General features: G+C 50.6%; 1 protein-coding gene across 1 annotated transcript in view; it reads left to right on the top strand.

Moving 5' to 3' along the window:
- Positions 1-21,428, top strand: part of LOC142258188 (DNA polymerase epsilon subunit 2-like) — a 107,695-nt gene that overhangs the window by 22,547 nt on the left and 63,720 nt on the right. The window contains exons 3-12 of the mRNA XM_075330694.1: positions 300-375; positions 502-579; positions 826-919; positions 1,058-1,132; positions 1,794-1,877; positions 3,104-3,160; positions 3,295-3,343; positions 3,422-3,494; positions 3,656-3,828; positions 4,048-4,137. Of these exons, the coding sequence (XP_075186809.1) occupies positions 300-375; positions 502-579; positions 826-919; positions 1,058-1,132; positions 1,794-1,877; positions 3,104-3,160; positions 3,295-3,343; positions 3,422-3,494; positions 3,656-3,828; positions 4,048-4,137 (849 nt within the window). The remainder of the gene's footprint in view (positions 1-299; positions 376-501; positions 580-825; positions 920-1,057; positions 1,133-1,793; positions 1,878-3,103; positions 3,161-3,294; positions 3,344-3,421; positions 3,495-3,655; positions 3,829-4,047; positions 4,138-21,428) is intronic.

The following is a 21,428-nucleotide window of genomic DNA, read 5'->3' as shown; positions in this document are numbered from 1 at the left end:
GAGCATGGTAGTGCCCGCTCATCACTAGTTACGAGTACCAGTACTGAGCATGGTAGTGCCCGCTCATCACTAGTTACGAGTACCAGTACTGAGCATGGTAGTGCTCGCTCATCACTAGTTACCAGTACTGAGCACCTGAGCATGGTAGTGCCCGCTCATCACTAAAAAAGAGTAATCTATCTTTAACATTTATATTGGGGGTGATTCCCAAGCCTTTGTTTTATTTTCAATTTCATTGCATTTTATTGATCCTTGCTGTGATAATGATTTTCAGTGTTTTGATGACAACAATATTTCAGTGTCTTCTAACATGATTGAGAAGTCGACAGTGGAGACGGCCGTCCAGGAATGCAGCCGCACGTGTGATGAAACCATGTAAGCTTTCTACAGACTTCTATGAGGACAGTGGTGCGGTGTAGTCAGTAATGACTGGTCTTTGGCAAGGAAGAATGTGCAGAATCTTAATTTTCATGTTGGATTCTCTTCTAATATCTGTTCCAGAGAGCACATCTTCAACATTATAGGAGCATTTGACATCCCGCGATTCATCTATAACTCTGAAAGAAAAAAGTTCTTGCCGTGAGTTGATACGTTTTGTTGTTCTCTTACTTTGTTACAAGTGACTGGCGCGGAAACTGTCATCTGAATTATGATGCTCACCCCACGGGCAGCATGAATCGGCATGATGGCAGCCAGATATACTGTGTATAGTATGAAGTATAATACTAGTCCAGGATGTAGCAATGCAATAGTTCACATCTGTTGATAATATTTCATCAGTTATACTATACATGTGTCTCCATAACTTTTTCCTCCGTTCTCCAGAATTAAAATTGCCAATTACCCTGAACCCAGTCTGTTGGGAAGCGCAAGAGACAAAGCCGAGTTATTCCGTGAGAGGTACACGATCCTGCAGCAGGTGAGACATTAGGGTATGGAAAATGCCTCTGCTCTGTTTCGCTGATGGATAGCCATTTACAAATATCTGATTATGACCGATTTCCAGCTTTTTACATCAAGAATGACAGTAAATAAATGTTTGTTTTCTGAATTCCAGAGAACTCACAGACATGAGCTCTTCACGCCGCCGGTTATTGGTGCCAACCCTGATGAGGGCAGAAGCAAATTTCAGGTATGAAAAAAGGGAATATTCACTAGGTTCTGTCCTTAAAGGTGCAGAACAATCTATATGTGCTATTAGGGCCATCACGAGTCCCCGCTCACAATGCCCTCTGTCAACACGGGGTTTAGTTCCAACTCTCTTGGGCACAGCCGACCGTGTATTACATGTACGCTGAATAGGCAACATGTAATGCTACGTTTCTTTTGCAGGAAGGTACATGGCCAGCCTCAACCTGGAATCCCACTCCCAAAACCCCCGATTACATAGATTTACATAGGTTGAAAAAGACCCCAGTCCATCTAGTTCACCCTTCCTCCATGAATTCTATATTTTGTCACTAAATCATTTATAACCAAAATGTTGTGTACTGAGAATCATCCAGCCCTGATCTAAAAGTTGTTATATTGTCAGCCAATACTACCTCTTGTGGTCGGCATTCCACAATCTGACTGCGCTAACTGTAAAGAACCCTTTCCTTCCTTGATCCGAAAGGGTTCTTTACAGTTAGAGTAGTAAGAATTGGGGAGCCAGACTAGTAGGTTTCTAAAGAGAAAGCATTATCTTGTTCCGACATCACCTTTTCAAATGAGGTTCCACTATAGGTTTATAAAGCCATCTGCCTTTACACAGATTTGTAATTGTTTTCTCATGTGTTTGTTTTCTTCTTTAGCTGAAAACTGTGGAAAACCTTTTGGGCAGTGCAGCAAAGATGGGAGAGGTGATTGTGCTCGGCATGATAACACAGCTAAAGGAGGTGAGAGGAAAACATGTTCTTCATTTTTCCAGGCATTTAAAGGAACTCTGGGAGTTGTTAAAGGGATATTCCCATCGTTAATAAATGATTTATCATTAACATTTGCCATCACTTTAATTGGTAGGGTCCAATCTTTGGGAACTCTCATCGATTCTGAGAATGAATGGATTTAATGATTTGTTCCCATCAACGTTTTCACAGCACAATGGTGCTCTGGGCCTGCCTGTGACTATTCATTTGAATGCGACTGGCCTGCAGTTTCCCTAAACAGCAGGAAACATAGTGCTCAATCAGCATTGCTGTCCCATCCATTTCATTATTGGTGGTGGGGGTCTTCAAGGTCAGACCCCACTGATCATAGAGCGATGGTGTATCCTAGTGATATCAAAAGGAAGATCTATAAATTGGGCATCAACATGTCTCGTATTTTATTTATTAGTGTGTGTCCTGATATTAGTCAAAGGAGTATTCCCAGCTCCAAGATCCTGTCCCAATATGTAGTAGGTGTAATATTAATAATATGAGCAAATGCCGCCAATTAGAAATGTAGTATAGTTCTCCTAAATAGCTATGTCACTTACCTCATGTGCAGGGCATTGCAGCTTAGGTATCCATGGTTGCGCATGGTCGTAACCATGGATACCTAAGCTGCAATGCCCTGTACATGAGGTAATAGACATGGCTAGATCAGGAGAACTATACTACATTTCTAATTTTAGGTATTTGCTAATATTATTAGTATGTTCTCCCAGTGTTTCTTTCTGTGGGTTTCCTTTGGGTTCTCCAGTTTTCTCCCACAATCTAAAGACATTGTGATAGGGAATTTAGATTGCGTTGTCCCCAATGGGGACAGTGATGATGATGTAAAGCGCTATGGAATTATCAAAAGGACGATCTCCATAAAATGGGCTTCAACATGTCTCATATTTTATATATCATATTGATTAGTGTGTGTCCTGATTATTAAAGAAGTATTCCAATCGCCGACATCCTATCCCAATATTTAGTAGGTGTTAGTAGCTAATGGTCATAACCATGGATACAGAAGCTACTGCAATGCCCTGCACATGAGGTTAGTAACATAGCTAATCAGGAGAACTATGCTACAATATTAATTGGAGGTATTTACTAATATTATTATTACTTCACCTATTACATATTGGAATAGGATCTTTGAGATGGGAATATCACTGTAAGTATTAACAATCTTTATATTCTATTGATAGGGCAAATATTTCTTGGAAGATCCAACTGGAACAGTTCAGCTTGAACTCAGCAAAGCAATATCCTTTATTTGTGTGTGTGTGTGTGTGTGTGTGTATATATATATATATATATACAACTTAGATGGTTTTGCATTTTTCTTTTCATTAATTTTTACTCTAGTTCACTAAGTCTTTCTTTGACTTCATTGCACCAGTTTCACAGCGGCTTGTACACAGAGTCCTGCTTTGTTCTTGCAGAAGGTAACGCTGCAGCCGATCATTATTTGTCCTCGCCGTTATATAGGGTAGATGTATAATGTGCCTTATCCCTCTACATAGGCTGGTATGAGGACAAAGTATTTCATGTAAACGCCTTTGGATTTCCTCCCACTGAACCTTCCAGTACAACACGGTGAGGATTTTTTTTTCTTATTAATGTGACATCACATTTAGCTTTCCTGTTGCTTCAGTGCCGTAATCTCATAGTTTATAATCCCTGAATAATGATCATGATCTAGTAAAGCTTTTTATGTCCAGAAAAAAACCCCTTTTGAATCTTTCCTCCCTTCTCAGGGCGTATTACGGAAATACCAATTTTTTTGGCGGACCGTCCGCAACGTCAGTAAAATCGTCAGTGAAGCTGAAGCAGCTGGAGGAAGAGAATGAGGACGCCATGTTTGTGTTTTTGTCCGATCTCTGGTTAGATCAGGTCGACGTAATAGAGAAACTTCACATAATGTTTTCAGGTATCCTTTAAGTATCACTTGCATTACATTACATTAGTATTGCTGCAATGCAGTATATAAACTGTGCTACGTCGGTATATAGACTATATGCTACTCACATGTCGTTCCTATTGGACATCTTCATATAATAACAAATATCAACATTTCCCAGCATCTTCCATATACAAAGCTGTAAAGAACATATTTTTTTTTTTTTTTTTTTTTTTTTTTTTTTTTAAGGCTACGCCACTGCTCCTCCAACTTGCTTCATCTTCTGCGGGAATTTCTCTTCAGCGCCGTATGGAAAAAATCAAAATCAGTCACTGAAAGGTAAAGAAAATTACAGGCATAACAGAGCTGATACATCGTCAGTTGTCCCATCTTGGACATTCATGACGTTTTGTCTGACAGATGCATGATCTAACACTGGAAAAAAAAATAGTAATCCAGCACCAGCAAGTAATAACGGACTCTCTATTTCATAATTGTCTCCATCGCAGATTGAAATTCAATGATAAAAAAGTTTAAAAAGAAATGTAAGTGTTTCAAACTACTAAGAGTTGTTAATCATAAACGTGATCAGTCCATCTTTTTATTTTTATATAGCGCCAACATATTCCGCAGCGCTTTACATTCATCAGCAACACTGTCCCCATTGGGGCTCACAATCTATGGTCCCAATTAGTCTGTCTTTGGAGTGTGGTAGGAAACCTGCACAAACACGGGGACAACATAAAAACTCTGTGCAGATGGTGTCCTTGGTGGGATTTGAACCCAGGACCCCAGTGCTGGTAGACTGCAGTGTTAACCACGGAGCCACCGTGCCGCCCACTGTACAGTGCTAACCACTGAGCCACCGTCGTGCCCACTGTACAGTGCTAACCACTGACCCATCTTGCCGCCCACTGTACAGTGCTGACCACTGAGCCACCGTGCCGCCCACTGTACAGTCCTAACCATTGAGCCACCGTGCCGCCCACTGTACAGAGCAAACCACTGACACATCGTGCCTCCCACTATATAATGCTAACCACTGAGCCACCGTTCTGCCCTATTTACTTATATATCTGGAAGGCAAAGTTCACCAGTTAGCTACCCCCTGATACTCGGGGTATGTAGACCGATCGTTCCTACAATTAACATATAATTGGATACAAAGATTTTCCAAACAATATTAGATCTTTAACCTAAAGTTTATATATTAGTTGTAAAATATCCAATATCAAAGTAACATTTTAAAATACATACATCAGTTTCGGACGATAGTTTTGACCATAAGGGGCACTGCCAATAAAGGGGTATTTATATCTTTATGGTCCTATCCCAATATGTAGTAGGTGTAATATTAGCAAATACCTCCAATTAGAAATGTAGTATAGTTCTCCTGATATAGCCATGTCTCTAACCTCATGTGCAGGGCATTGCAGCTTAGGTATCCATGGTTACGACCATGTGCAGCTAACTGTTACTATATGAGTGGATGTAACCATGGATACATAAGCTGCAAGGCACTGCTCAGGAGGTAAGACGCATGGCTAATCAGGAGAACTATACTACATTTCTAATTGCCATTATTTGCTAATATTATTCTTATTACGCCTACTGCATATTTGGATAGGATCTTGGTGAAGGGAATAACCCTTTAAGCTTCAATAGGCTTCACGTGCAAATAAAAGCTTTGGCCAATCACCTCCTCTTTTAGGGCTATTTCCACACTCAATGCCCAGAACTGTCTAAGCTGAGCGATCCCCAACCCATTATGTATTTCCAGAATACTTGGAAGGATTAGGTAAAGCGGCAGCAACGTGTCAAGATAATGTATATTTAAGAGTATGAATAATAAATCCAATATGTTTGCGACAATGAGTTCACGTCACCTAAAATACAACGTTGTCTACTAGTAAATTCAATGTATGTATTAATAGGGAATATTTTATCATTCCTCCAAAAACGCAACTTTTCTTTTTCGCTCCATTGGGAGACCCAGACAATTGGGTGTATAGCTTCTGCCTCCGGAGGCCACACAAAGTATTACACTTTAAAAAGTGTAACCCCTCCCCTCTGCCTATACATCCTCCCGTGGACCACGGGCTCCTCAGTTTTATGCTTTGTGTGGAAGGAGGCACACATCCACTCATGCATTCTCATACTTAGTTATGTCGGTTGGAAGAAAAGAGGGCCCCCACGGGGCCCCCGGCATGTTCCCTTCTCACCCCACTATGTCGGCGGTGTTGTTAAGGTTGAGGTACCCATTGCGGGTACGGAGGCTGGAGCCACATACCGTCTCCTTCACCATCCCTTATGCGGCTCTGGGAGAAGTGGGATCAAGAGCGGTCATCCATTTGCTGGGACCGTGCTCCATCCGCAGCCCCTGGTGGAACCTGCCGGACCGGAGCCTCTTCAACCTCAGGGACCGGGCCCTGCAACTTAAAGGTACTCTGTGTCCCCATAGGGGACTGTGCAGGGAGCGCACCTTCTTCCCGGAAGCCGCGGTAGTTGTGAAATTGAGGAAGCCGGTGGACTTCCGCGCCGACCGTGCCTGCTTGTCGGGCGGGCCTCAAATTTAGTCCCCGGCTTCACCGCGGCCTAGTCGCGAAAATCCCGCCCCCGGGCCTGCCTGTCAGGGGTAAGGGCGGGATTACCGACATGACGTCGGATGTGAGGGCTGGAGCATCCTGCATGTCTTCCTCCCCCGTCACTGACCACTGTGGGGACCCCAGATTCCCGCTCTTTGCGGGCGCCGCCCTCGGCCCCACTCCTCCCCTGAGAGCTCCGGCGGCCATTTTCTGGCATTCTGCCGGTGGATGCTTCTCAGTGAAGCAGCTCTGCAGCTCCGGGGGATCCACGACAGGGAATCTGGAGGACACACTCCGCTCGTTAGCGGTCGGTAAGCCACACCGGTCACCCGGTGCTGGTCCCCCTAGGGTGCCGGAATAGATACATATGTATATATATATATATATATATATATATATATATATTAGATATATATATCTGTTCGGTCAGGCTGTATACCCTTTTCCCATATACCCTCAGTGGTCACTCTCCTAGGAGACAACAGCATGTCATCCACAAGGAGCAAAGCTACTAAGGCACAGGTCTTTTTCGCGGCATGTACCTCTTGTGGGGCTATGTTACCTGCGGGTTCCACCTACCCTCACTGTGAGCAATGCTCGACTCCTGCCTCGCTTGCTCAGCCGGAGCCTCGGGCACTGGTGGGCCCCTCGGCTCATGTAGACCCCCCCTGCTCCCCCTGAGCAGGCTGCAGGGACAGAGTCACCGGTGTTGGCCTCTTTTGCTGAGAAACTCTCTGTCACTTTCCCAATTCATTGCTCTGTCTATGGACAAATGGTCTTCTAAACTCCTTGAGGCATTGCAGTCCAGACCGGACCTTCCACAGGCCCCGGCCCCTGTTAGCTTGTCTCCTCCAGGCCCCTCTCGGTCCGCGCCGCAGCGCGCTCCCAGGTTGGCCCCTAGGTCTCAGGCGGAGGACTCCTGCCCGGACCGCAGTCCCAGACCGGCTAAGCGGTCTCGCTGGGACTCTTCCCCGACTTCCTCACGCTGCTCGGGATCCCAGCTTGAGGACTCTCAGGAAGACGAGGCGGACGTGGGAGCTCAGGGCTCTGACCCTGACTTCGCCCTTAACCTTGATACACCTGAGGGGGACGCCTTAGTAAATGATCTTATCTCGTCCATCAACCAGGTGTTGGATCTCTCACCTCCGCCTCCTCCTGTAGAGGAATCGGCGTCTCAGCAGGAGAAACACCAGTTTCGGTTCCCCAAACGTACGCGCAATACGTTTTTTGATCACTCTAACTTCAGGGATGCTGTCCAGAAGCCCAGAGCGGTCCCGGACAAGCGCTTTGCTAAACGCCACACTGACACGCGTTACCCCTTTCCATCTGAAGTAGTTAAGGGTTGGGCTCACTCTCCCAAGGTGGATCCTCCAGTCTCCAGATTGGCTGCTAGGTCCGTTGTGTCTGTTGCAGATGGCTCATCCCTGAAGGATGCCACTGACAGATTGAGCTCCTGGTGAAGTCCATCTATGAGGCCACGGGCGCGTCTTTCGCCCTGGCCTTTGCAGCCGTGTGGGCTCTCCAAGCAATCTCGGCTTGTCTGACTGAGATTAATGCTGTCATGCGGAATTCTGCTCCGCATGTTTCGTCTTTGACCTCTCAGGCATCAGCCTTTTCGTCCTACGCCATGAAAGCCGTCCTGGACTCCACTAGCCGTACGGCTGTAGCATCTGCTAACTCCGTGGCAGTCCGCAGGGCCATGTGGCTGCGCGAATGGAAAGCAGACTCGGCTTCCAAGAGGTTCTTAACTGGTTTGCCTTTTTCTGGCGACCGTTTGTTTGGCGAACGATTGGATGAGATTATTAAGGAATCCAAGGGAAAGGACTCCTCCTTACCCAGTCCAAACCTAAGAGACCAGAGCAGAGAAAAATCCAATCGAGGTTTCGGTCCTTTCGTCCCTCCGCCAAGTCCCAATCCTCTTCGTCCAACAGGCCGGAGAAAGGCCAGAGGAACTCCTATGCGTGGCGGTCCAAGTCACGCCCCCAAAAGGCCGCAGGAGGCACTGCCTCCAAGACGGCCTCCTCATGACTCTCGGCCTCCCCTAGCCGCATCCTCGGTCGGTTGCAGGCTCTCCCGCTTTGGCGACGCCTGGTGGCCACATGTTCAAGACCGATGGGTGAGAGACATTCTGTCTCATGGTTACAGGATAGAGTTCAGCTCTCGTCCTGCGGTTCGTTTCTTCAGAACCTCTCCGCCCCCCGCTCAGGCCGACGCACTTTTTCAGGCAGTGGACGCTCTAAAGATAGGAGTTGTGATCCCCGTTCCCCTTCAGGAACGTGGTCGCGGATTTTACTCCAACTTGTTCGTGGTGCCAAAAAAGGACGGGTCATTCCGTCCCGTTCTGGACCTCAAGCTACTCAACAGACGTGTGAGAACCAGACGGTTTCGGATGGAATCTCTCCGCTCGGTCATCGCCTCGATGTCACAAGGAGACTTCCTAGCATCGATCGATATCAAGGATGCTTATCTCCATCTACCGATCGTACCCGAACATCAACGTTTCCTGCGTTTCGCCATCGGGGACGAACACCTTCAGTTCGTGGTTTTGCCTTTCGGCCTGGCGACAGCCCCATGGGTTTTCACCAAAGTCATGGCATCCGTCGTGGCGGTCCTGCACTCTCAGGGCCACTCGGTGATCCCCTACTTGGACGATCTCCTAGTCAGGGCCCCTTCTCGGGTGGCGTGTCAACAAAGCCTTACCGTCGCTCTGGCGACTATCCAGCAGTTCGGGTGGATCATCAACTTCCCGAAATCCAAGTTGACACCGACCCAATCACTGACTTACTTCGGGATGGAGTTTCATACCCAGCAAGCGTTAGTCAAGCTACCGAGCGACAAACAGCTATCTCTGCAGGCAGGGGTGCAATCACTTCTTCGGAGTCAGTCACGCCCCTTAAGGCGCCTCATGCACTTCCTGGGGAAGATGGTGGCAGCTATAGAGGCAGTGCCGTTCGCGCAATTCCATCTACGGCCACTCCAATGGGACATTCTCCGCAAATGGGACAAGAGTGCGGCTTCCCTCGACAAGAACGTCTCTCTTTCCCTTGCAACCAAAACATCACTTCAGTGGTGGCTCCTACCCACATCTCTGTCGCGGGGAAAATCCTTCCTACCCCCAACCTGGGCTGTGGTCACCACGGACGCGAGCCTGTCAGGTTGGGGAGCGGTTTTTCTCCACCACAGGGCTCAAGGAACCTGGACTCCGATAGAATCGTCCCTTCAGATCAATATCCTGGAGATAAGGGCAGTATATCTAGCCCTATTGGCTTTCCATCGGTGGCTGGAGGGCAGGCAGATCCGTATCCAGTCGGACAACGCCACTGCCGTCGCCTACATCAACCACCAAGGCAGCACTCGCAGTCGTCAAGCCTTCCAGGAAGTCCGACAGATTCTGCAGTGGGTGGAAGCCACAGGCTCCACCATCTCCGCAGTTCACATCCCGGGCGTAGAAAACTGGGAAGCAGATTTTCTCAGTCGTCAGGGCATGGACGCGGGGGAATGGTCTCTGCACCCAGACGTGTTTCGAGAGATCTGTCGCCGCTGGGGAACGCCGGACGTCGATCTCATGGCGTCACGGCACAACAACAAGGTCCCGGCCTTCATGGCACGGTCTCAGGATCACAGAGCTCTGGCGGCGGACGCGTTAGTCCAGGATTGGACGCAGTTTCGACTGCCTTATGTGTTTCCTCCTCTGGCGATGCTGCCCAGAGTGTTACGCAAGATCAGGTCCGACTGCCGTCGCGCCATTCTCGTCGCTCCAGACTGGCCGAGGCGGTCGTGGTATCCGGATCTGTGGCATCTCACGGTGGGTCAACCGTAGGCACTTCCAGACCGCCCAGACTTGCTGTCACAAGGCCCGTTTTTCCATCTGAATTCTGTGGCCCTCAACCTGACTGTGTGGCCATTGAGTTCTGGCTCCTAGCGTCTTCAGGGTTATCTCAGGATGTCATTGCCACCATGAGACAAGCCAGGAAGCCAACGTCCGCCAAGATCTATTACAGATCTTGGCAAATCTTCCTATCATGGTGCGCTGTTAACGGTTTTCCTCCATGGCCGTTTGCCTTACCCACTTTTCTTTCATTCCTTTAATCTGGAATGGACAAGGATTTGTCCCTCGGCTCTCTCAAGGGCCAAGTCTCGGCGCTCTCCGTGTTTTTTCAAAAGCGTCTAGCCAGGCTTCCGCAGGTCCGCACGTTCCTGCAGGGGGTTTGCCACATGGTCCCTCCTTACAAATGTCCGCTGGAACCCTGGGATCTTAACAGGGTTCTGTCGGCTCTTCAAAAACCACCTTTCGAGCCGCTGAGGGATGTCTCTCTCACGTCTTTCGCAGAAGCTGGCCTTCCTAGTGGCAGTCACATCACTTCGGAGAGTGTCTGAGCTCGCAGCACTGTCATGCAAAGCCCCCTTCCTGGTTTTTCACCAGGATAAGGTGGTTCTGCGTCCTGTCCCGGAATTTCTCCCTAAGGTGGTATCCCCTTTTCATCTAAATCAGGATATCTCCTTGCCTTCCTTTTGCCCTAATCCAATTCACCAGTGTGAAAAGGATTTGCACTCTTTGGATCTAGTGAGAGCACTCCGGTTCTACGTGTCTCGCACGGCGCCCCTGCGCCGTTCAGATGCGCTCTTTGTCCTTGTCGCTGGCCAGCGTAAGGGCTCTCAGGCCTCCAAGTCAACCTTGGCTCGGTGGATCAAGGAACCGATTCTCGAGGCCTACCGTTCTTCCGGGCTTCCGCTCCCTTCAGGGCTGAAAGCCCATTCTACCAGAGCCGTGGGTGCGTCCTGGGCATTGCGACACCGGGCTACGGCTCAGCAGGTGTGTCAGGCGGCTACGTGGTCTAGTCTGCACACTTTCACGAAACACTATCAGGTGCATACCTATGCTTCGGCAGACGCCAGTCTAGGTAGGCGAGTCCTTCAGGCGGCGGTTGCCCACCTGTAAGAGGGGGCCGTTTTCGGCTCTTTTTATTGAGGTATTTTTTTACCCACCCAGGGACTGCTCTTGGACGTCCCAATTGTCTGAGTCTCCCAATGGAGCGACAAAGAAGAAGGGAATTTTGTTTACTTACCGTAAATTCCTTTTCTTCTAGCTCCTATTGGGAGACCCAGCACCCGCCCCTGTTCCCTTCGGGCTGTTTGTTCTTTTGTGTACACATGTTGTTCATGTTGAATTGTTCTTTTGGTTCATGGTCTTCAGTTCTCCGAACATCCTTCGGATTGAATTTACCCTAGACCAATTTATAAGTTTTCTCCTTCCTGCTTTTGCACCAAAACTGAGGAGCCCGTGGTCCACGGGAGGGTGTATAGGCAGAGGGGAGGGGTTACACTTTTTAAAGTGTAATACTTTGTGTGGCCTCCGGAGGCAGAAGCTATACACCCAATTGTCTGGGTCTCCCAATAGGAGCTAGAAGAAAAGGAATTTATGGTAAGTAAACAAAATTCCCTTTATTTCTCATCATTCACCTAAATAATTGACATTTTTGGCCGCCACATTTATATGATCATTTCACAACCATGACCTCCACTAGAGAACAAACCTGGGGAAAAAGTTACTAGCAGCTTTTCTTTGTCGCTCCATTGGGAGACCCAGACAATTGGGTGTATAGCTTCTGCCTCCGGAGGCCACACAAAGTATTACACTTTAAAAGTGTAACCCCCTCCCCTCTGCCTATACACCCTCCCGTGCATCACAGGCTCCTCAGTTTTATGCTTTGTGTGGAAGGAGGCACACATCCACTCATGCATTCTCAACTTAGTTATGTCGGTTGGAAGAAAAGAGGGCCCCCACGGGGCCCCCGGCATGTTCCCTTCTCACCCCACTATGTCGGCGGTGCTGTTAAGGTTGAGGTACCCATTGCGGGTACAAAGGCCGGAGCCTCATGCCGTTTTCCTTCACCATCCCTTAGTGGCTCTGGGAGAAGTGGGATCCTGACCGGTCATCCATTCACTGGGACCGGGCTCCCTCCGCAGCCCCTGTGGGAATCTGCTGGACAGGAGTCTATTCATCCTCAGGGACCGGGCCCTGAATCTATAAGGTACTCTGTGTCCCCATGGGGATTGTGCATGGAGCGCCTTCTTCCCGGACGCTGCAGCAGCTGCTGATTTGTGAAGACCGGCGGACTTCCGCGCCGACCGCGCCTGCTTGTCGGCCACGGTCTTAAATTTAGTCCCCGGCTTCATCGCAACCTAGTAGCAAAAATCCCGCCCCCGGGCCTGCCTGTCAGGGGTAAGGGCGGGACGGCCGGCCTGACGTCGGCTGTGAGGGCCGGAGCATCCTGTATGTTTCCTCCCCCCTCACTGATCACTGTGGGGACCCCAGATTCCCGCACTTTTCTAGCACCGCCCACGGCTCCACTCCTCCCCTGAGAGCTCCGGCAGCCATGTTTTTGGCATTCTGCTGGTGGAGGATTATCAGAGAAGAGCTCTGCAGCTCTGGGAGACCTAAGGCAGGGAATCTGGAGGACACACACTCCGCTTTTTAGCAGTCGGTCAGCCACACCGGTCACCCGGTGCTGGTCCCCCCCAGGGTGCCGGAATAGATACGTATTTATATACATATTTCTGTTCGGTCGGGCTGTATACCCCTTCCCATATACCCTCAGTGATCACTCTCCTAGGAGACAACAGCATGTCGTCCACAAGGAGCAAAGGTGCTAAGGCACAGGGTTTTTTTGCGACCTGTACCTCTTGTGCGGCTATGTTACCTGCGGGTTCCACCTACCCTCACTGTGAGCAATGCTCGACCCCTGTTTCGCTTGCTCAGCCGGAGCCTCGGTCACTAGTGGGCCCCTCGGCTCATGTAGACCCCCCTGCTCCCCCTGTCCAGGCGGCAGGGACAGAGTTTGCTGCGTTTGCTGAGAAACTCTCTGAGTCACTTTCACAATCCATGGCTCAGTCTATGGACAAATGGTCTGCCAAGCTGCTAGAAGCTTTGCAGTCCAGACCGGTCCTTACACAGGCCCCGGTCCCCGTTAGCTCGTCGCCTCCAGGCCCCTCTCTGTCCGCGCCGCAGCGCGCTCCCAGGTTGGGCCCTAGGTCCCACGCGGAGGACTCCTGCCCGGACCTCAGTCCCAGACCGACTAAGCGGGCCCGCTGGGAATCTTCCCCGACTTCTTCACGCTGCTCGGGTTCCCAGCTCGAGGACTCTCTGGAGGACGAGGCGGACGTCGCAGCTCAGGGCTCTGAACCTGACGCCCTCAATCTTGATACACCTGAAGGGGACGCCTTAGTAAATGATCTTATCTCGTCCATCAACCAGGTGTTAGATCTGTCTCCCCCGCCTCCACCTGTAGAGGAGTCGGCTTCTCAGCAGGAGAAACACCAGTTTCAATTCCCCAAACGTACACGGAGTGCGTTTTTCGATCACTCTAACTTCAGAGATGCTGTCCAGAAGCCCAGAGCGGTTCCGGACAAGCGCTTTACTAAGCGCCTTACTGACACACGTTACCCCTTCCCCTCTGACGTAGTTAAGGGTTGGGCTCAGTGTCCCAAGGTGGATCCTCCAGTCTCTAGATTGGCGGCTAGATCTGTGGTATCGGTGGCAGATGGCTCATCGCTAAAGGATGCCACTGACAGGCAGATAGAGCTCCTGGTGAAATCCATCTATGAAGCCACGGGCGCGTCTTTTGCCCCGGCCTTTGCAGCCGTGTGGGCACTACAAGCTATCTCAGCTTGTCTGGCTGAGATTAATGCGGTTACACGTAATTCTGCTCCGCAGGTTGCGTCTTTGACCTCTCAGGCGTCAGCTTTTTCTTCCTACGCCATGAACGCAGTCCTAGATTCTGCTAGCCGTACAGCGGTGGCATCCGCTAATTCTGTGGCAGTCCGCAGGGCCATGTGGCTGCGCGAATGGAAGGCAGACTCGGCCTCCAAGAGGTTCTTAACCGGTTTACCGTTTTCTGGCGACCGATTGTTTGGCGAACGATTGGATGAGATTATTAAGGAATCCAAGGGAAAGGACTCCTCCTTACCCCAGTCCAAACCTAAGAGACCTCAGCAACGGAAAATTCAATCGAGGTTTCAGTCCTTTCGTCCCTCCGCCAAGTCCCAATCCGCTTCGTCCAGCAGGCCGGAGAAAGGCCAGAGGAACTCCTATGTGTGGCGGGCTAAGTCACGCCCCCAAAAACCCGCCGGAGGCAATGCCTCAAAGGCGGCCTCTTCATGACTCTCGGCATCCCCGAACCGCATACTCGGTCGGTGGCAGGCTCTCCCGCTTTTGCGACGCCTGGTGGCCACATATTCAAGACCGATGGGTGAGAGACATTCTGTCTCACGGTTACAGGATAGAGTTCAGCTCTCGTCCCCCGACTCGTTTTTTCAGAACCTCTCCGCCCCCCGCTCGGGCCGACGCACTTTTTCAGGCAGTGGTCACTCTGAAGACAGAGGGAGTTGTGATCCCTGTTCCCCCTCAGGAACATGGTCGCGGCTTTTACTCCAACTTGTTCGTGGTGCCAAAGAAGGACGGATCATTCCGTCCCGTTCTGGACCTCAAACTGCTCAACAGACATGTGAGCACCAGACGGTTTCGGATGGAATCTCTCCGCTCGGTCATCGCCTCGATGTCACAAGGAGACTTCCTAGCATCGATCGACATCAAGGATGCTTATCTCCATGTGCCGATCTCACCCGAACATCAACGCTTCTTGCGTTTCGCCATCGGGGACGAACACCTTCAGTTCGTGGCATTGCCTTTCGGCCTGGCGACAGCCCCACGGGTGTTCACCAAAGTCATGGCATCCGTTGTGGCGGTCCTACACTCTCAGGGCCACTCGGTGATTCCCTACTTAGACGATCTCCTAGTCAGGGCACCTTCTCGGGTGGCGTGTCAACACAGCCTTACAGTCGCTCTGGCGACTCTCCAGCAGTTCGGGTGGATAATCAACTTCCCAAAATCCCAGTTGACACCGACCCAATCACTGACTTACCTCGGGATGGAGTTTCAAACCCGCCAGCGTTAGTCAAGCTACCGCGGGACAAACAGCTTTCCCTGCAGGCAGGGGTGCAATCTCTTCTTCGGGGTCAGTCATACCCCTTGAGGCGCCTCATGCACTTCCTGGGGAAGATGGTGGCAGCAATGGAGGCAGTGCCGTTCGCGCAATTCCATCTGCGGCCACTCCAATGGGACATTCTCCGCAAATGGGACAGGAGGTCGACTTCCCTCGACAGGAACGTCTCTCTGTCCCTTGCAACCAAGACGTCTCTTCAGTGGTGGCTCCTTCCCAATTCTCTATCGCAAGGAAGATCCTTCCTACCCCCAACCTGGGCTGTGGTCACCACGGACGCGAGCCTGTCAGGGTGGGGAGCGGTTTTCCTCCACCACAGGGCTCAGGGAACCTGGACTCCGGTAGAGTCCTCCCTTCAGATCAATGTTCTGGAGATAAGGGCAGTGTATCTAGCCCTATTGGCCTTCCATCGGTGGCTGGAGGGCAGACAGATCCGTATACAGTCGGACAACGCCACTGCCGTCGCATACATCAACCATCAGGGCGGCACGCGCAGTCGTCAGGCCTTCCAGTAAGTCAGGCGGATTCTGCAGTGGGTGGAAGCCACAGCCTCCACGATCTCCGCAATTTACATCCCGGGCGTAGAAAACTGGGAAGCAGATTTTCTCAGTCGTCAGGGCATGGACGCGGGGGAATGGTCTCTGCACCCAGACGTGTTTCGAGAGATCTGTCGCCGCTGGGGAACGCCGGACGTCGATCTCATGGCGTCACGACACAACAACAAGGTCCCGGCCTTCATGGCACGGTCTCAGGATCACAGAGCTCTGGCGGCGGACGCATTAGTTCAGGATTGGTCGCAGTTTCGACTGCCTTATGTATTTCCTCCTCTGGCGATGCTGCCCAGAGTGTTACGCAAGATCAGGTCCGACTGTCGTCGCGCCATTCTCGTTGCTCCAGATTGGCCGAGGCGATCGTGGTACCCGGATCTGTGGCATCTCACGGTGGGTCAACCGTGGGCGCTTCCAGACCGCCCAGACTTGCTGTCATAACGGCCGTTTTTCCATGTGAATTCTGTGGCCCTCAACCTGACTGTGTGGCCATTGAGTCCTGGCTCCTAGCGTCTTCAGGATTACATCACTCCGAAGAGTGTCGGAGCTTGCAGCGCTGTCATGCAAAGCCCCCTTCCTGGTTTTTCACCAGGATAAGGTGGTTCTGCGTCCTGTCCCGGAATTTCTCCCTAAGGTGGTATCCCCTTTTCATCTCAATCAGGATATCTCCTTACCTTCATTTTGCCCTAATCCAATTCACCAACGTGAAAAGGATTTGCACTCTTTGGATCTGGTGAGAGCACTCCGGTTCTACATGTCTCGCACGGCGCCCCTGCGTCGTTCAGAGGCGCTCTTTGTCCTTGTCGCTGGCCAGCGTAAGAGTTCGCAGGCTTCCAAGTCAACCTTGGCTCGGTGGATCAAGGAACCGATTCTTGAAGCCTACCGTTCTTCTGGGCTTCCGCTTCCTTCAGGGCTAAAAAGCCCATTCTACCAGAGCCGTGGGTGCGTCCTGGGCATTGCGGCACCGGGCTACGGCTCAGCAGGTGTGTCAGGCAGCTACCTGGTCTAGTCTGCACACTTTCACAAAACACTATCAAGTGCATACCTATGCTTCGGCAGACGCCAGTCTCGGTAGGCGAGTCCTTCAGGCGGCGGTTGCCCACCTGTAGGAAGGGGCCGTTTTCGGCTGTTATTGAGGTATTCTTTACCCACCCAGGGACTGATTTTGGACGTCCCAATTGTCTGGGTCTCCCAATGGAGCGACAAAGAAGGGAATTTTGTTTACTTACCGTAAATTCCTTTTCTTCTAGCTCCTATTGGGAGACCCAGCACCCGCCCCTGTGCCCTTCGGGCTGGTTGTTCTTTTGTGTACACATGTTGTTCATGTTGAATTGTTCTTTTGGTTCATGGTTTTCAGTTCTCCGAACATCCTTCGGATTGAATTTACCTTAGACCAATTTATAAGTTTCCTCCTTCCTGCTTTTGCACCAAAACTGAGGAGCCCGTGATCCACGGGAGGGTGTATAGGCAGAGGGGAGGGGTTACACTTTTTAAAGTGTAATACTTTGTGTGGCCTCCGGAGGCAGAAGCTATACACCCAATTGTCTGGGTCTCCCAATAGGAGCTAGAAGAAAAGGAATTTATGGTAAGTAAACAAAATTCCCTTCTTTTAAGGACACCATTGATCAATTTTGATAATATATTAGATATTTTCTCATTTTGGTTCAAAATAGGTAGACATCTATTTAATATCCCAACAATATAGGTGTTAGGAGGTAACCTGCTCCTCGTCTGGTTTGTTGAACATTTTTCGGAAATACATAATTGGGATCGCTCATCTCCGACAGTTCTGGGCACAGAGGGGGTAAATAAACCTGAAAGTGGTGGCAAGTGGGCAACGGTTTTATTTGCACACGATATTGAAGCTTAATGCTCGTCCTCCTACTGGACTAAACTATTGTCCGGACCTGATGCATTTATATCAAATTGTTGTTTAACATTGGATAATTTAAAATTCATTTAAGGGGGCTTTGCACGCAGCGATATCGCTAGTGAGCGTACCTGCCCCCGTCATTTGTGCGTCACGGACAAATCGCTGCCCGTGGCGCACAATATCGTTAGGAGCCGTCACACGGACTTACCTGCCTAGCGACGTCGCTGTGGCCAGCGAACCGCCTCCTTTCTAAGGAGGCGGTTCGTGCGGCGTCACTAAGCGGCCGCCCAATAGAAGCGGAGGGGCAGAGATGAGCGGCCGCAACATCCGGCCCACCTCCTTCCTTCCTCATTGCCGGCAGGATGCAGGTACGCTGCCGCAAGAACGACGAACAACCTGTGTCCTCAACAATCAACGATTTTTTGAAAATGAACGACGTCGCTAGCGATGCCGGATGTGCGTCACGGAATCCGTGACCCCGACGATATATCGTTAGATACATCGTTGCGTGTAACGGGACCTTTATAATCTTTGGGTTAAAGATCTATTATTGTTTGGAAATCCTTTTGTATTCAATTATGAGATGTTAATTGTTGGAACGTTGGGGTTTATGTACCCCAAGTATCACGGGGTCACATATTGGTGAACTTTGTCTTATGGATATATAAGTGAATACCGTATTTTACGTTTTATAAGATGCACCCCCAATTTAGAGGTAAAAATGGGGTCCGTCTTTTACTCTGGTGTTGTCTTACCGGAGGGAGGGCGGCAACGGTGGTGGAGTGGAAACACAGGAGGCATGTACGGTGCTGGTGGGGTCTGTGCTGGCAGCAGGCACTGTGCTGGCTGTGGGGAGCTGCCAGTGTGGCGGGTGTCACAGATGCTTTGTTGGTGATGCGGGCTTCAAAGAAATGGCACACAGAGAGGCGCGTGTGCAGATTGAGCTCTCAGCTCAATGACAAGATCGTGAGACAAGCGCTCCATCTGCGCATGCGCCGACTTTGGGCGCCATCATTTGAAGCCAGAGCATCTGGGACACCCACTGCACCGTCCTGCTCCACACGGCCACTGCAGGCTGCACAGAAAGGCGGCCTGTCACCTGCACAGCCCCTGTGCCAAATCTTCACCACCTTGTAAGCTATATTCGGATTTTAGGACGCACCCCTCGTTTTTCTCTCAAATTGTTGGGTGGAAAAGTGCTCCTTATAATCCAAAAAATACGCTATATGGACTGATCACCTTTTATAATTAAGATCTCTTAGTAGTTTGAAACGCATAAAACTCTTTATTTACTTCTTTATCAAGGAAATTTAATCTGCAACGGAGACAATTATGAAATGATGAGTCTTTTTCTATTATTTGGTGGTGCTGGATTACCATTTTTTGTGACCATTTATCATCCAAGGAGCCATCCTGGGGATTCAGTGCATTTTTGTTGCCTACATTTTTTGGGGATTCCTATATTTGTGGTGAGCTGATACATTTTCCTAGTTTTTCAACCACTGTGACCCACATCTATTTGGAGCATATGGCCGTGTAGTGCGGTGAGAAATGATATTTCTTTATCGTTCCTTTGGGAGACCCAGACCATGGGTGTTTAGCTTCTGCCTCCGGAGGACACACAAAGTACTACACTTAAAAGTGTCGCTCCTCCCTCTGAGCTTATACACCCCCTGGTAGCCAGTCCTAGCCAGTTTATCGCTTTGTGTCAGGAGGCATACATCCACACATGCATTCTCATCTGATTTGTTTGACTTTTGGAAAGAGTTTGAAGAAAAGTGGGTCCATGTCTGGACTCCCGACATGTCCCTTCTCACCCCACTGTGTCGGCGGTGTTGTTAAGGTTGATTTACAAGGCTGCAGCCTTACATGCCGCGCTCCTTCACCATCCCTTCTGGGCTCTGGCTTGAAGTGGGAGCCAGCACGGTCTCCATGCCTGGCAGGAGTCCGGTCTCCATCCACAGCCCCTTGAGGATTCTGTTGGACCAGAGCACTCATCCCCAGGGACATGGCCCTGCGTCTCAGCAGCTAAGTACCTGAGACGTTTATGTTGGGGGTCCCGGTTCTTTATTGTAAGGGGAGAGTATGCTGTATGTGATTGTTTTAACTTTTCCGGCGGGTTCTCTAGCTTTTGCATGAGAACCGCGCCGATGGTGCCTGCTTGTCGGCCTCGCCGCTAAATTTAGGCCCCGGCTTCGCCGGAGGCCTAGTTTAATTTCTTTGTCGCTCCATTGGGAGACCCAGACAATTGGGTGTATAGCTTCTGCCTCCGGAGGCCACACAAAGTATTACACTTAAAAGTGTAAAGCCCCTCCCCTTCTGCCTATACACCCCCCGTGCATCACGGGTTCCTCAGTTTTCATGCTTTGTGCGAAGGAGGCAGACATCCACGCATAGCTCCACAGCTTAGTCAGCAGCAGCTGCTGACTATGTCGGATGGAAGAAAAGAGGGCCCATAACATGGCCCCCAGCATGCTCCCTTCTCACCCCACTCTTGTCGGCGGTGTTGTTAAGGTTGAGGTATCCATTGCGGGTACGGAGGCTGGAGCCCACATGCTGTTTTCCTTCCCCATCCCTTGATGGGCTCTGGGTGAAGTGGGATCCTAATCGGTCTCCAGGCACTGAGACCGTGCTCCATCCACAGCCCCTGGGGAATCTGCTGGACAAGGAGCCGAGTATCGTCAGGGACAAGACCCTGCTACTTTGAGGTACTCTGTGTCCCCGTGGGGACCGCGCACAGAAACACTCCAGCATTGCTGGGTGTGTTAGTGTGCCGGGGACCGCAGCGCTGACCGCGCTTGTGCCATCACACACTGCAGCGTGGCTGGGTGTGTTAGTTTACTGGGGACTACCGCGCTGACCGCGCGCTGCCATTTCACACTGCAGCGCGCCTGGGAGTGTTAGTACGCCGAGGACTACCGCGCCGACCGCGCTTATACGCCGGCCGCGCTTATAACTTTAGTCCCCGGCTTTTGCGGCCTAGTCTCACTCTTTTCCCGCCCCCAGGCCTGCCAGTCAGGGGAAGGGCGAGACGCTGTACAGGACGTCAGCGCTGAGGGCTGGAACGTGCTTTGCATAGTCCACCCCCCCTCACTGTGCACAGTGGGGCACCGGATTCCCGCACTTTCTAGGGCACGCCCACGGCCCCCTCCTCTCCTCAGGACGCCGGCAGCCATTCCTGTCAGCTCGTCTGACGCTGGAGAGGGGAGACAAGCGCTGGGAGACCCAGGCAGTGATTCTGGTGATCAACACAACCGCTTTAAGCGGGCGGTAAGCAGCACCTGAGGTGCTGGCCCCACTAGTGCAGAAGTGTACATATAGATTATATGCTTATAGGCTATACTTTACACTGTATGGTGCACGGTTGATTTTTGGCTATATACCCTCCTGGATTGCTCAGAGGAGACAACAGCATGTCGTCCACATGAAGCAAGGGTGCCAAAGCACAGGCTTACTATGCTGCCTGCGCCGCATGTACGGCTATACTACCGGCAGGTTCCACTGACCCTCATTGTGTGCAATGCTCGGCCCCTGTGGCACTTACTCAGCCGGAGCCTCTGCTAAGGGTGGCCCAGGGGGAACCACCTGCTAACACTGTCCAGGTGAACTGATAGACTTTCTGAGA

Source organism: Anomaloglossus baeobatrachus, chromosome 12 (assembly GCF_048569485.1).
Source record: "Anomaloglossus baeobatrachus isolate aAnoBae1 chromosome 12, aAnoBae1.hap1, whole genome shotgun sequence".
NCBI classification, from domain to species: domain Eukaryota; kingdom Metazoa; phylum Chordata; class Amphibia; order Anura; family Aromobatidae; genus Anomaloglossus; species Anomaloglossus baeobatrachus.
The sequence above is the reverse complement of the archived record's forward strand: the minus strand, read 5'-3'. Positions and strand labels throughout refer to the sequence as shown.